Raw genomic sequence first — 13,985 nt, forward strand, 5'->3', positions numbered from 1 at the left:
CCTGGGTCAAGAGGGAATTGGGAGCCAGGATTGGGTGCGAGGTTCACGGCTGATGTGGCTTGGTTTCCAACCTATCCTGTAACTCGTCCTGCTTATGATTAATCTGACCATCCTCACCTCAAAATTGTTTGTCTAGTTTTGCACGAAACACGTATTCTTGCTGACCCTGTCCAGCTCCCGATCTCTGAGATTCTTGCCGTGAACACAGCCAGGAACTCGTAGACTGCAGCACACCCAAGAACGAAGGTTACTAGTCTCATCTGGTGCGAGAGGGAATGTGAATCCTTCTGGCACCCTCGAGTCTGCGGTGGAGGGTGGATGGCCTTCCGCGGCTATATGCCGCGGCCGCTGCAGCACAGCGTTGTACAGTAAGGTGTGGCCCCTGACGACGGGTGTTCGATGCAAATCGATCCGTAGCGACTAAGGCTTTGGACGCGACTCAAACCTGGACTACCTAGGTATTCAATCTGTAGCAATTGATTGACGTTCGCCATGTTCGCGATACATGTTCACGATACATATTCACTTGAGGTAGAATGGTGGTCATTACTGCGGTGCCGGCGGTTCTGTGAAGGGAATGAATCCGTATAATGAATCCGCAGTTCTAGTTATACTGACATCTGTTCTAAATCTCCTTATCTCAGTCCTCCGCTACGGGAGAAACAGCCTGGCAGCAGTTATGATCCCCAGAAGTAATAGCAGTGTCCTTGTGGATATAGAATGACGATGTTGTCAATCACCACGAAGCTCCGTGATACTCTGATAGCCAGGGATGGCTCTCAGATCGAAGTAAAGCAATAATTGGTAAATGCATTAGTAGTCCTAATAATGGTTCGTTGACGGTGAAAAATGACAAAAAAAAATCAGTTATCATGACTTCACTAAAAAGCACCTGGATTCATAAACCAAGGCCAGAACGTGGATCGAACACGTGACCTAGAGATAATTGTTGCTTGATAGCTGCAATCTCTCGCTCTACCACTGAGCTATCGGGCCTCATTTGAGGTCCAAAATTGAGGAGTTTAAATTATGAGGTTGGGAAATCTGGAGCAATTTTCGTGTGCACCATAGGGGGAGGGTCCGGGAAGGGTGGAGGAAGCGCACGTATAAGTTCTACTAGCGCCTGGCCAAGGAAGGTCCGACATCCTGTGATTTTAATATTGCTTGAGCCCCGAAGCAGGTCGTCTAAGGAGGCATTGTCTGCGTGAGTGTGCCGAGAGCTCGGAGCATCTCGACCATTGATTGTGCCGCCAAGCCCACGACTTGCATTTGCTTCGGGACTTTGTATGCAGATCCAGTTAGATGCCATTATCCCAATACCATATCTCTTGCGGCGAGTGCAGCAACAACAGTTACAAGAACCAAACAAGGCTTTTCGGCTGCATGAGACTTGCGTGTGGCAGACGTTTGATTTTCATTTGCACAATTGTCACGCTGCTATTTGCTTTCGCCCTGGCACCCCACCACACATCCTCCACCCTTTCCCGCCTCAGCAGTTTGGTCTCTCAGGTAAATCTCCCGGGCAGAAGCATAGTCACACCCCTCACAGCCCGGCTATATCAAACAATGGCCTACGAGAAAGAGCTCAAGGTCGCCCAGTTGGCGGTGGCTCGTGCTGCTATATTGACCAAAGCTGTTTTCCACGAAAAAGCCAAAGGCACAGTGTCCAAAGATGACAAGTCTCCTGTGACGATTGGCGACTTTGGTGCCCAGGCTTTGATAATTGCCGCAATCAAGCACAATTTCCCCTCCGACGAGGTCGTTGGAGAAGAGGAGGCCTCATCACTCCGCGACCAGAAAGACCTTTCGTCCAAGATCTGGAATCTGGTCAAAGATGCCCAACTATCCGATGCCGAGAGTGATGCACTGCTGGGTGGACCCATCAAGAGCGAAGCACAAATGCTCGATGCGATTGACATGGGCAACAGTGCTGGTGGTAACAAGGGCCGCATATGGGCCTTGGATCCTATCGACGGCACAAAGGGTTTCCTCCGTGGTGGCCAGTACGCCGTATGTCTTGCTCTCATGGTCGATGGTGATGTCAAGGTTGGTGTCCTGGGATGCCCAAATCTCCCAGTGGATGATTCAGCGCCCTTGACCGAGGACATGGGCTCGGCTGCCACCGATGCCGAAGGGAAAGGCGTCCTTTTCTCAGCCGTGCAGGGCGAGGGCGCAACTTCACAGCCCTTGACCAAAGGCCCAGTCGCCAAAGGTCAGCCAATTCATGTCAGCAAGATCTCAAACGTCAGCGAGGCTGTCATGTGCGAAAGTGTCGAACCAGGTCACAGTTCTAAAGGCGATAATGCGCTGATTGCTGAGAAACTCGGCATCACGGGCAAGCCGGTTCAGATGGACAGCCAGGCCAAGTATGGGTCCGTTGCGCGGGGAGCCGGAGACTTGTACCTGCGGCTGCCTGTGCGAAAGGACTACATTGAGAAGATCTGGGATCATGCTGCAGGAGACCTGATTGTGCGAGAGGCCGGAGGCCAGGTCACGGACGTAACGGGCAAGACATTGAACTTCAGTCTGGGAAGGACATTAACGGAAAACAAGGGTGTGATTGCATCGCCAGCGAATGTGCACGCTGAAGTGCTCAAGGCGGTACAGGAAATCCTGGCTGCAAAATGAACAGATCTATGGCTACGCTAAGGAAAACAGAATCGAGGACGAAATTCGAAAATCAAGGGCAATCAAAAGTGTAACGAGGCATATAGATATAATTGATACATGGCGTTTCGGGTCGGCACCCACAGCCTCCTCACGGCACGCTCTTTTACTGATTTATTTGATCTTCTTCGCCTTGAGCCGTATAGTTTCATCGTTGACAAAGATGCCCTTGCCCTTGTACGGCTCGGGCTTCCTCCACTGTCGAATCTCAGCTGCGAATTGCTTGACGACCTGCTTGTCGCAACCCTCTAGCAATATTCTTGTTGGCTGCGGCACACTCGCCTTGACTCCTAGAGGCACTGGCATCTCGACAGGGTGTGCATAACCCAGCTTCAAATTCACGAATTTCTGACCCGGATACTCTGGCGTTTTTGTAAGTGCTGTTTCTTCAATGGTGGCACGATATCCAACCCCGACTAGTCGCAGAATGCAAAGATGCCCTTCAGAAACGCCTGAGATAGTGTTTTGTATGAGAGCGCGCATCGTCCCTGTTTCCATTTCTGTCAGCCTCGCATCTCCCTACATACCAAAGCAGAAAGCCTACCCCACATAGCCCGCTGGTGTGCCTCTGACGCATCGTTGACATTGACATTGATCTTCTTCGAAACCTCGTCGTGCTCAGTCTTGAGGTATGGCGGGATGGGGACGGTCAGTTGTCCTAATTCCGGCGTCAGCCACCATATCTCTCAGTCTGCATTGCCATACCCAAAGGCCCCGTCACCTCAAGCGCCGTAGAAGGTGTATCTGGCTTCCTGCTCCTAGTGTTTCCTCTCGGCAGATCGTAGAATCTTAACGTTACTTCGGGAGGGACCGTAATGGGTGTGCGACCAATCCGTGACTGTCTGGCTGAGGCTGCCAGTGTCGCATTTTGTCGAGAAAGCCACCGCTGTGAGACAGCCGGGAGGAGGAAGGAAGGGATTTCTCGAGCCCGCCCAGCATCGCGAACTAGCTGTCGGAGAGGAGAGTGCAGGCTGGCGCACGCCATTTTGACCAGGGATTGAGGTTCGTGGAGTTAGATCGAGATGGCCAATGTCCGATATCACCTCATAATGTTGATTTTCCGTACAACATCTGCTAACTTGTCAAAGATCCTTCAAGGAAATATCTATGCAAATTGCAAGCTTGCCAATGCGGTGTCGAGAACAGTCGCAGACAGAATTTCTGGAGATGAAGATCGACAGCTACAGATATGGCCCTAGACCAAAAATGCCTAGTTTGACTTGTCGCACGTGACTGAAGCTCCGGGGAAACTTCGGCTTCATTATACCTCTCATCAACCAAGGCATTTGGTCCTTCACTTTGTGCCTGTCGAGTTCAGCAATCTCAATGAGTGAACAAGCACCGTTGCCCTTCCAAAGCTCGCCTTTCCGGAGATACACACTGTCAACCTGCCCTCGTGAAGCCTCAAGGTGAGCTCGTTCTGGGAAAGACACTTGAACCATCCTGCTTTCTCCCCAACACAGTGACCGCTTGGTGAGGCTGGTATAAATCGATTATGCTTTGGCCTCGTCAGTTTACTCAGTCTTCGATCTTACCAGTCTAATCACCCCGGCCCTATCCCTTACTCTTTCTCTCCTGTCAACTCACCCTCCATGGTGCATCTCGACGCCGTATAGCTTCCTTTTCCTCCCATTGAATCTCCTAGTCTTTTTGTTTTAAAACGTTCAACTGCTCAATACGCAACATGTCGGTGGCTCGAGGTCTTTGCAGGTTGCGACCAACTCACTTCATCTTCCTGATGTGCCTTTTCTTCTCTCAGCTTTGTCAGGGGAAGTCGTTTCTTGGTGGTGAGTGGTCCGTTATGCGTTGAATTCAATCTTCTAATCGTCCTAGCCGATCTGACATGGACCGCTGTGCGCAAAGAGCGGAATGATCTTCAACCAGATCTGACCGACTTACTCGCTTCCAGAGATATGGATCAAGACCCGGTCTTTGAAAGAGCCATGCACGTCATCGATAATCTCGCCACGCAGACGACCTGTCAACAGACTGCTGCAGCCCAGCTTCTTATTACTTGCAAAGCATCAGGAAAGAGCTCAAATGCCAAAGCAGTCAACCATGAGCTTCTCGAACGGAGCAAAACTGCGTACGCCGTGAGGGTTGCTGTGTGCGAGACTGGTGAGGGTCGGGCTACGATACCGCCGGCCTGCAGACCAGTTCTGGACATCCCCCGAAGGCTACAAGGCGAGATCGATGTTGTTAATGCAAAGACTTTGGCATCATGCCTCGAAGGACTTATGCTTGAACACTACTACTGGACAAGTTACAGCAACAGTCGACAAGACGCAAATATCTTGTGCCAGGCTTCGACGCTGGAGGCAACACGACTCGACGCTCTCCTCTCGTACCAAAAACTTGCCGAGCTTCTTCCAGAGTTTCGCGAAGTCCTGGAGTCAACTCGATCTCGGTGGCTTGGTTTTCTAAAACAACAGGAGCAAGAGGCCCAGAAGCTTGCCGATACGCAACAGAAGAATCATGCTGATCTCAAGACGCAACACGAAGAGCATGCGAAGTCTTTCAGGCAGGTAATGAATAATGCAAAGGAGGACCTGAATGCTGTTTCGCAGCAGTTACGTCAATATGTGGTCGAGACCGGCTCCGGTCTTGGTCACACGCATGAGGTAAGCTAAAGTTTCCTGCAATGCCGTCAGTTAAGCTGACTTACTGCTCTTAGACCTTGAGCCATGTGTTGTCTGACTTCACAATGCTTCGAGACTTGGTCGCCGAAGTGACGAGTGCTGCAGGGAAAACCAGTGCCGAGATCGCAGCAATCCATGCTGAAGAAATGCATAATGTCCGAGATATAGCTCTAGCCACTACAGAATCTCTAAACAAACTGCTAAGCACAGAAGCCACTCAAGTATAGGAATCCGGCGCCTTTATCCTGGAGGGATGTTAACCTGAGGAAATAGGGCATCAACGCATTACTTCAGCAATTCAGCATTGGTCTGGACGCAATCTCCTCCTCACAAATTAAACAGCTTGCGCGTCTTGACGAACAACTTCGACTGAGCGATGACCTCGCGGAGGCGCAGCGAATGAACATCGCCTTGGGTCAGGAGATGTATGACACTTCATCCGTTCTTTCTTCCCAGCTTCATACTGCGAGTGCCGCTGCCACGGACGTGTCTTCCAGGATCGACAAGGTCAACGAAGCACTCACCCGGGTCGAAGAGGCTTCGTCTGTGTTGAGCGCACTTTTTTCATTCCTCGCCCTCCCGACGCACATGATGCAACAGCTCCATCTCCGCCTTCTTATTCTGTTTTCCATGCCGGCTATTATACTATTCTTCTGGAAACCACGAAAATATCCTTACAGCGTGATGGCCTCCTACGGTATGCTTGTGGGACACCCGCTCCGGAGACACGCTGACGTTACCTAGTCTTTCTTGAGAGCCTGATCTCCATCTATGCCCAATACGAGAACGTAATATCGGGCTCGGTCCGGAGACTAAGCATCCGGTCTCAAGATGCAACAACCTGGGCTTTCAGTCATGCTGGGCAACATTACACTCTGCTATTTTCCGCTTTTGGGATCTTATTGGTCATGAGCTGTTATGCCATCCTGGTGGCATGCTGCAAGAAAGCTCGGCACTCACGGAAGCAGCTTTTGGTAGAATCCTCACATGGCAACGAAGACTTCCAACAGCTGTATGTCGGATATCGACTACGAGGTAACAAGCAGCTGTCTTCTCGATCGGCAGATCGTTTTCGTCGAGCTGCCACCGTTGCCTGAGTTTGGAAGCGGCAACATTTCACGACATTACCGCGCAGGCAACGGTGCCATATCTTCGAAATGCTCGACGTTAACTCGACACTTACAGTATGTCTTTACGAAATCAGCTATGGAAATTAAGCGTCCTTTTCTTCTCAGGCAGTTTTAGTTGATTTGATGCTTCCTTTGGTGGCCCTATCAGAGGGCCTAGCTGGTGATTGTCGACGGAGTATGTGCCGCAACAACCTAGCCCTCATCAACGAACATCTTCAGACAGATAAACCAAAGGATGGCCTAGAGCCGCCAACGCATGATTTTGGTACTGCTGCCGCAAGGAAAATTGACTTGTGGCCAGCACAGCACACTCAGCGAATACCTAGTTACAGTACAATGGTGCATGGCGGCCGTTCTTGACCTGGGACTCCATCGCTTATGTTGCGTGGGCACGTCGGGGTTCTGAACAGTAACCAGGAGCAAGAACCGATCCTAGTTTCGCGGCTTCGTGCCGTATCATTCCTAGAATTCCTCATGCGTACTTCTAGGTTTATTTGCCTGCCGTCAATCTCATTAAGACCAATCATTGCAAGGCGGCACCGTCATTAAAATCCAAGTGGCAGTAGCTGAGATTCATGCCCGTCCATGGGTTAGCACAAGCGCCCAACTCATGCACAATGTGTGACGTGGAACGAGGCTGCATTCAGGAGGCCTATCAAACCTGCGGCTTTCCTACACCGCCTGCACAGCATTATTGTGCAGCACCCCTGGTCTCGTCGAAGTCACCGACCTCACCGATTACACTTTTCAAAATGTCCGGCACAATGACTGCAGCATCACCTTCGAAGAACCAGTCACGATTTGTCAATTCCCTTGCATCCCCGCGGTCCATGTTGATGACGGCGACACGCGCACCTTTTCGGCGTGCCATGTCGGTGTAGCCTGCAGCTGGATACACCTTTGAGCTCGTCCCAATGACCAGCATCAGGTCGATGGCCTCGGGGTTCCCAAACCACTCGTCCACGTCACTCATGACATCTGTGGGCAATGTCTCCCCGAACCAGACCACCCCAGGTCTCAGGAGGTTCCTTCGGCACTGTGGACACCGCGGCAGGTCGTCCCGTCCCAGGGAAGGGATTTTGACGCCGATGTCTGAAATGTCAGCCCCCCGCAGTAACGAGTTCTTCTTTTGTTGCACAGCGTCCTTTAGCTTCGAGTCGGGCTCTTGGCCGTCGCCGTCGCCGGGAAGAGCCAGAGCAGGCGTGATGGGATCGGTGAAGTCATTCGTGCGATAGTACCCACATCCGTTTTCGTCCCAGCACTTGATGTCAAAGAGGTTGCCATGCAACAGTTTGAGCTGCGCGGGCGGATGGCCTGCCCGAGGGCTCAGTCCATCAACATTCTGGCTGAGGGTGATGAAGTTGGGGTTGCGTCGAGCGAGCTCTGCGAGTGCAAGGTGCGCACGGTTAGGCTTTGCATTGAGTGCCATGTGCCGACGGTAGCTGTAAAATTGCCAGGTCAATCCGGGGTCCGACTGGAATGCTTGCGGCGTGGCGAGCACGGTGGCATCGTAGGTCCTCCACAGTCCCCCTGCTCCACGAAAGGTGGGCAGACCGCTGGATGCAGACAGTCCGGCTCCCAGCAAGGCCACGATGCGTTTGGATGATTGCAGGTGCTTGACGAAAGATGCCACGTCGGTCGAAGGCATGTCGTGGGCTGCAGAGTGGTGGCTCATGGCAGATGGCTTGATCAGGATCTCTGGATACCGTAGTCCCTTGGAGGAGTGGTGTATGGACGGGTTGATGTCGAGATGGCGGTGTCGACGTGGTCCAAGATCAGATCAATCCTGCCGTGAATCACCTACCCAGGGAGGGATAAGCCCGGGGGGGGACTGTCCTTCATTGGTGACTCGTACGGTGTGTGTAGGGAGATGTGTGTCCTCGTACTGAGTATAGCCATGACCGTCTCTGACGGTTACATAACGGCAAATGGACGCTACGAATCGGAGGGGAAGCCGCACATGGCCCTGGCGCAATCACCAAATGCCACATGAGAACGTGATGCAACAAAGTCGAAAACACCTGCGCTGGACGCTCGAGGGGGACATGAGAGAGAATCTCAATATTCTCAGCCCACAAGAGTCTGATATACGACCATCTACTTATCGCCGTTTAGTCCTCTTCGCTTAGATTCCTCACACCACCTGCAACCCACCAGTTCACACCGCACGAGAAATTTATCCTCTACTCGTATCAGATAAGGATAAGCCCACCGCCTCGCCGTCCCCCTTCGAGTCCCATCTCGCCACCGATGTCGACTTCTCTCTCGACGCTTTCTCTGTAACAATCTCATACGATACCTACTCCGTGCCGAGGAGAGCCCAACTCGAGAACACGCAGCTACGACGCCATGGCCACCGACCGAAAGTCCCGCCTCAAGGGTCGACGAGTCAATGTTCTCGTTTTCGTGAACTGCGCCCTTGGCCCTCAGCTCCTTCCTTACCTCCTCCAAAACCCCGACCTGAATGTACGAGTCGTGTGTGACATGCCCAAGGCCGAGTATCAGTCGTACACGAAGTCCAGCGTCAACCTTGACCAGGTGCCATGGTTCGAGAACACGTCGCGGGACACGGGCCGAAATCAGCGAAGTCACACCATGATGCAAGCCCACAGACTGGCACGATGGGCTGACCTCATGTTCGTGATCCTCAACGCCCAGCTGGTTTCGGCCATGCTGAATGGTCTCGCCACAGATCTTATCCTGCACGTGCTGCGATGTTGGGATGTGACGAAAAGAGTTGCTCTCCTGCCTGAGATGAGCGAGGATCAACGGAGACACCCCATATGGAGGAAGCAATTGTCTAAACTTGAACACAAGTGGGAGTGGGTGCGCGTCCTGCCACCGGCAATATGGGACTATTCACCAGACATGCCCGGATTCACAATACATGGGCCAGAACCTATCTTCACCGACCCCGAACCTGTCATTGTATGGCATTGGGACGGTCCGGGAGAAATTATTGAGACCATCGAAAGTGAGGTTCAGAGCATCCTCCGGTCGACATCAAAAGCAAATGCCATGGTGCCGTACCCGTCACCCGCCCATGCCGCCTCGAAACCGCGATTACCTAGCGAGATTTGGACCATGATTCTCGAGAACGTGGGCGATTGGGAGCTTGCGACGGCGCTGGGCATCTACACACAACTCCCGATGCCACACGAGTGGGAGTCGTTGATTCCAGAGCCAGGCTCTAAGAAGCCTCCCTCGCTCGAGTTCGCCATCCTCACGCAGCCAGTATCTCAGATCAAGACGTACTTTACCAACACCACCTCCTCGCAGCCGCCGACTACGCTCTCGTCCATCGCCACCCGCTTGATATTTCGCTTCAGCATGACGGAACTTTTGACCTACCTCGCTCTCCACCAGAAGGACATTTTTTGGACATCATTTGGCCTGGCACTTCTGCCACACAAGGCGTCACTGATCTACAACTCGCCTACCATATTGACATGGTGGAAAGACTGCCCGGCCGTCATCAAGAAAGAGTATGGACCCGAGGCTCTAGATGGTGCCTCACGAGCTGGATTTGTCGAAGTACTGGACTGGTGGCTAGATTCTGGGCTGAAATTGACCTATACAGAGAAGGCCCTGGAGTCGGCGTCGGCCAAGGGACATGTTGAAGTGCTAGAGTGGTGGCGGGTCAATTCTCTCAAGCTGGCAGGCACGTCCCGTGAGCTGCCTTTGAAAGTCGGCAAATCCATTCTACTTGCCGCCCAGGCCGGCCGCACCAATAGCATTGAATGGTGGGAGAACAGTGGCATACCCTACGCTCATGAGGACGGCGTCGCTCGTTTGGCCTCGGCTCATGGACACGTTGGTGTTCTCGAGCTGTGGCATAGCTTCAAAGGAAGCAAGATGATTTTCGACAATCAAGTTCTCGTGGGTGCGACGAAAAACGGCCACGCGGGAGTGCTGCAGTGGTGGAAAGACGTGTCACGGAAGACAGGCTTGAGGGTCGAATACAAGACCTGCGATATCGAGGAGGCCATGGAAGATGCTGTCGGCGGTGGAGGCGAAAGTGAAGTCCGGGAATGGTGGAGTCGTAATGGGTTGAATCTAGGTGTTGGTACGGGGGAATGGATGAGGGTCAAGACATTATGATACGGTGCAAGGGTTGCTCTACGGATTCGATGTTATTTTCCCTTATCTTTTTTGGTGCCAACCTGGATGTTTTGAGCATGTGTTGCTGCTTGAGCGAGGTGTCTGGCGCGCAGCAATTGATGGACAGATTGTTTGGAAACCATGGCACATCATACTGATTTAGGGACCTTTTGTTTGCTGACGTTACGAGATTTCAGGAGTTACTGTAGCTCAGCTCAATGTCATGTTTGATTCGGCCACTCGAGTAAGAATTGCCCCGGGGTCAATAGGCATAACAACCACTGCGTTACTGGCATGATTCCATGAAACGCTCGGGCCGGGGAGTCGGCGAGGATGTCGTTAGTCATGCAACTGACGCTCTCTTGCAGGCCAAGCTGAGGCTGTAGTCCTGGGTTGTCCATAGCATTCATTGGTCATTGCGTATCTCTCGGCTGGAAAGCAACCGTGCTACGGGATGATGATGCACGAAGGAGAGAGAGAGGGTCGTCTGTTTGTCGTTGAATACATGCTCCACCGACTTTACGACTGGCCTCGGGCACTGCCAATCAAGTCACAATCTGTGTGGACTGCGCACTGGAGTGTCGAGGCTCACCAGACTGGACGGGGGGGCCGTACACATGTCCTGTGCTGCGATAGGCACCGACAAAAGGCCCCAGGGAGCTAAACCTACGCTACATACATATACGAACATCTTGACCTAACAAATCACCATTCAGCCTCATGACACCTCGGTCAGCACTCAGCACTACCTCCCCAGCCTTTGGTCATCTTTGACCCAATACCGCGGTTCCGGTGGCGCACGAAGTTACAGAAGATCCGTGCAGTCAAGCTGTCAAGTCCTAATAAGCTGATGGCCCTGCTAACGACCAATCAATCATGTTACTCTACCTGTGCTCATCATGAAGACTGGTACCGAAGCACCGGCGTCCCCCTGGGGCCTGGACTTCGACAGGCATCAGCATGAGGCAGTACACTCTGGAACCCCTTCACGGTTCCGGCCCTATCTCTCCACGTCAAGAAGACAACTGGCATGTGCTGCTTGCATGACTTCAGCTGGCTTTCACTGTTCTTTGTCCTTGATCTAGGTTAGTTGCTTCTCCTGCCAACGTCAAGGGGAAACGTGAGATCTTCTCGACATGTTCAATCCATCTGAGAGGCCTTTTGAGATATCTTCTTCACTTTTACCCTTCGTAGACCTGTCGGCAGATGAAGAACCAAGATGGCCTTCATGTCAACCAACCATCTCTGGCTTGATTCGACGCCGCAATCCAGCTCGATTAGCACGCCGTCAACATTTTCCGATCGGTGGCAGGGGAAACCAGCAAACAGCCAGGAGCAATTCCTGGACAACAGCCATACTCTCTCAGACACGGATTGGCCACAAGACATTTTCACCCGTGGCAAGTCGAAAAGGCCCAAGGCCTCAAGCTTCACCAGAACTCCCTCTCACCAGTCCAGCAACTGGCCACTCACTGAAAAGTCCTATCCAACGACGTTCACAAAGGATGAACTGAAGTGTCCCAAACCACGTCTATGGAAGACCATCCTCGTCCCAACGATCATCGTCATCCTGCCCATGGCGTGTCTGGTGGCAGGGCTGCTGGGTTTGATGTTCGGATATCGAGTCAGGTCAGACACGAGCCTGTTCCCCCAGGTATCCAACACCAACTCCTTGAACGACAACGCCGTGGTGCTCGTCAATTACTCGGCAACAAGAATCGCATTTGTCGCCTCGTGGGCGTCGACGCTAGCTCCTCTGCTAGCAGCCTTCGTCATGAACCTGATCAGTTATCAAACTGCTCTGAAGATGCTTCGTTCCTCCTCTGGCACCAACCAGCACGATCTGCCCTCGCCGTACCAGTACAGCCTTCTAGTCGGGCTCTGCCTAGCATCCATAGGAAGGCTAGGCAGGTACTGGGTCTACTCGACGGGAGAAGGGGTCATGATTCCCCCCGTGCTACGCCGTGCGGCTCGGAGCTTGTCCCTGACCCTGATTCTAGCAGTGATCGTTTTCGCAGCAGACACGGCCTTGCACTACACTACGACCACGATTAACTTTGATCGGATCGCAATTACACAGCGGTCGCACGCCTACGGTTTTGGCCTATCCGAGGCATGCTTGTCTCTCAACCGCGCTGACAACTTTGGCCTCCCCTGTTCTCGCAACGGACAGCTTGCGCAGGACGACTACGACACGTACGTGGCGGGTCAAAACGAAGTCTTCTTTCTGCAGCACGGAACCTCCAACATCTCTGAAGTTAAGCTGGTTCCAGCACCCGGCCAGCCTCCTGCAAGTGAGCATGGCAGCGTCGCTATCCTCGTCCCGCAAAGTCGAAACCTCTCGCCGTATCGCGACTTCCGCGCGCACACGGCCGGGGTCATCACGACTTGTGTCCCGATAAGTTCAGAATGTCAATGGAAGACCCTCGGGCCCGACGACACGTACAGCCAGTTCAACTGCACCGACAATTTCTACGGCGTGCTCGGCAAGCCGCCATCCATGACGGCGAGCGGCCTGGGCTTCAACGACTCGGACATTCCGCCACTGGGCTTCAAGCCTGGTTCGGGTCTGCAGTACTCGTATTTTACGGATGCGAACCTCACCACGCCCTACGACAGCACCGGCGCCCTCGGTCCCGTGTTGACGGACGCTCAGCTCATCAACCCTGTCTACTTTGCTGTGGCGGCACGGTTCGCAGCGTCGGCGCAACGGGCGGGGGTCAACATGGCCGACAACGACGGCGAAGACGGGGCCATCCACAAGGGACCGACGCAGAACATCGATTTCGTCCTGCGATGTCAGTACACGACGTACGGCACCGAGTACACGTGGGTCAACTCGACGGCGCAGGTCCACGCGCTCGCGCCGTCGCCCAACGGCACGCTCGCCGAGGTGTTCCACGGCTACCGGCTCGCGAACACCGACAGCGCCTTCGACAACGACCTGGGCGACGACATCCTGCAGGCGGCGCTGCAGCCCGACGCGGCCGCCATGGCCGACAGCTTCGCCAACAGCTTCTCGCAGCGAGTCATGAGCGTCATCGGCGCGTTCCAGTCCGCCAGGGCCAACGCCGAGGAACAGGACCGCACGCCGCTCCTCGTTGCCAAGGTCCCCAAGGCGCCCCTGGCGATCCTAGCCGCGTGTTGCATTGCCTACGTCATCTTCGGCGTCGTCGCGGCCACGTTGGCATACCGTGCTCTCGACGACGTCGATGTGCGCGATGTCGTCGCCCGCTTTTCCCTTGCCGCGCTGAGTCTGCACGCCTTTCGCGACGCCGTGACCGACAACGCCGCCATAGAGGTCGACATGGACACGGCTGGACACCGTGTCTTTGATGAGTGTAAGATCCGCTGCGAGACGAGCAGGGTCGGAATTGAAGGTGGTCCGACGACTGGCTTTGTGTTGAAGAGTCTGGTCTGAAAGGATGATTCTTTTCTGTCTGCGTAC

The 13,985-nt window shown here is 53.4% G+C and overlaps 6 protein-coding genes and 1 non-coding gene across 7 annotated transcripts; 4 read left to right on the forward strand and 3 right to left on the reverse strand.

Annotated features, from left to right (window-relative positions):
• Positions 1-908: 908 nt before the first annotated feature.
• On the reverse strand, positions 909-996 carry PV08_06506. The gene has a single exon. It is a non-coding gene; the product is annotated as a tRNA-Cys (tRNA).
• Positions 997-1,566: 570 nt separating this feature from the next.
• On the forward strand, positions 1,567-2,628 carry PV08_06507 (3'(2'),5'-bisphosphate nucleotidase; the record flags this gene model as incomplete). Its single annotated transcript, XM_016380842.1, has 1 exon — positions 1,567-2,628. One exon carries the CDS (start codon positions 1,567-1,569, stop codon positions 2,626-2,628), a length of 1,062 nt encoding a protein of 353 aa, XP_016236669.1.
• Positions 2,629-2,781: 153 nt separating this feature from the next.
• Positions 2,782-3,652, reverse strand: PV08_06508 (uncharacterized protein; the record flags this gene model as incomplete). The annotated part of the gene is made up of 3 exons (XM_016380843.1): positions 2,782-3,155; positions 3,212-3,325; positions 3,373-3,652. The coding sequence occupies 3 exons, from the start codon at positions 3,650-3,652 to the stop codon at positions 2,782-2,784; spliced, it is 768 nt and encodes a 255-aa protein (XP_016236670.1).
• A 699-nt stretch (positions 3,653-4,351) lies between these two features.
• On the forward strand, positions 4,352-6,403 carry PV08_06509 (uncharacterized protein; the record flags this gene model as incomplete). The annotated part of the gene is made up of 5 exons (XM_016380844.1): positions 4,352-4,454; positions 4,501-5,288; positions 5,342-5,527; positions 5,580-6,003; positions 6,051-6,403. 5 exons carry the CDS (start codon positions 4,352-4,354, stop codon positions 6,401-6,403), a joined length of 1,854 nt encoding a protein of 617 aa, XP_016236671.1.
• A 724-nt stretch (positions 6,404-7,127) lies between these two features.
• On the reverse strand, positions 7,128-8,084 carry PV08_06510 (uncharacterized protein; the record flags this gene model as incomplete). The annotated part of the gene is made up of 1 exon (XM_016380845.1): positions 7,128-8,084. The coding sequence occupies one exon, from the start codon at positions 8,082-8,084 to the stop codon at positions 7,128-7,130; it is 957 nt and encodes a 318-aa protein (XP_016236672.1).
• A 701-nt stretch (positions 8,085-8,785) lies between these two features.
• On the forward strand, positions 8,786-10,537 carry PV08_06511 (uncharacterized protein; the record flags this gene model as incomplete). The annotated part of the gene is made up of 1 exon (XM_016380846.1): positions 8,786-10,537. The coding sequence occupies one exon, from the start codon at positions 8,786-8,788 to the stop codon at positions 10,535-10,537; it is 1,752 nt and encodes a 583-aa protein (XP_016236673.1).
• A 1,219-nt stretch (positions 10,538-11,756) lies between these two features.
• On the forward strand, positions 11,757-13,958 carry PV08_06512 (uncharacterized protein; the record flags this gene model as incomplete). Its single annotated transcript, XM_016380847.1, has 1 exon — positions 11,757-13,958. One exon carries the CDS (start codon positions 11,757-11,759, stop codon positions 13,956-13,958), a length of 2,202 nt encoding a protein of 733 aa, XP_016236674.1.
• Between the last annotated feature and the right edge of the window lie 27 nt (positions 13,959-13,985).

This window comes from Exophiala spinifera (genome assembly GCF_000836115.1).
Source record: "Exophiala spinifera strain CBS 89968 unplaced genomic scaffold supercont1.4, whole genome shotgun sequence".
Taxonomy (NCBI): domain Eukaryota; kingdom Fungi; phylum Ascomycota; class Eurotiomycetes; order Chaetothyriales; family Herpotrichiellaceae; genus Exophiala; species Exophiala spinifera.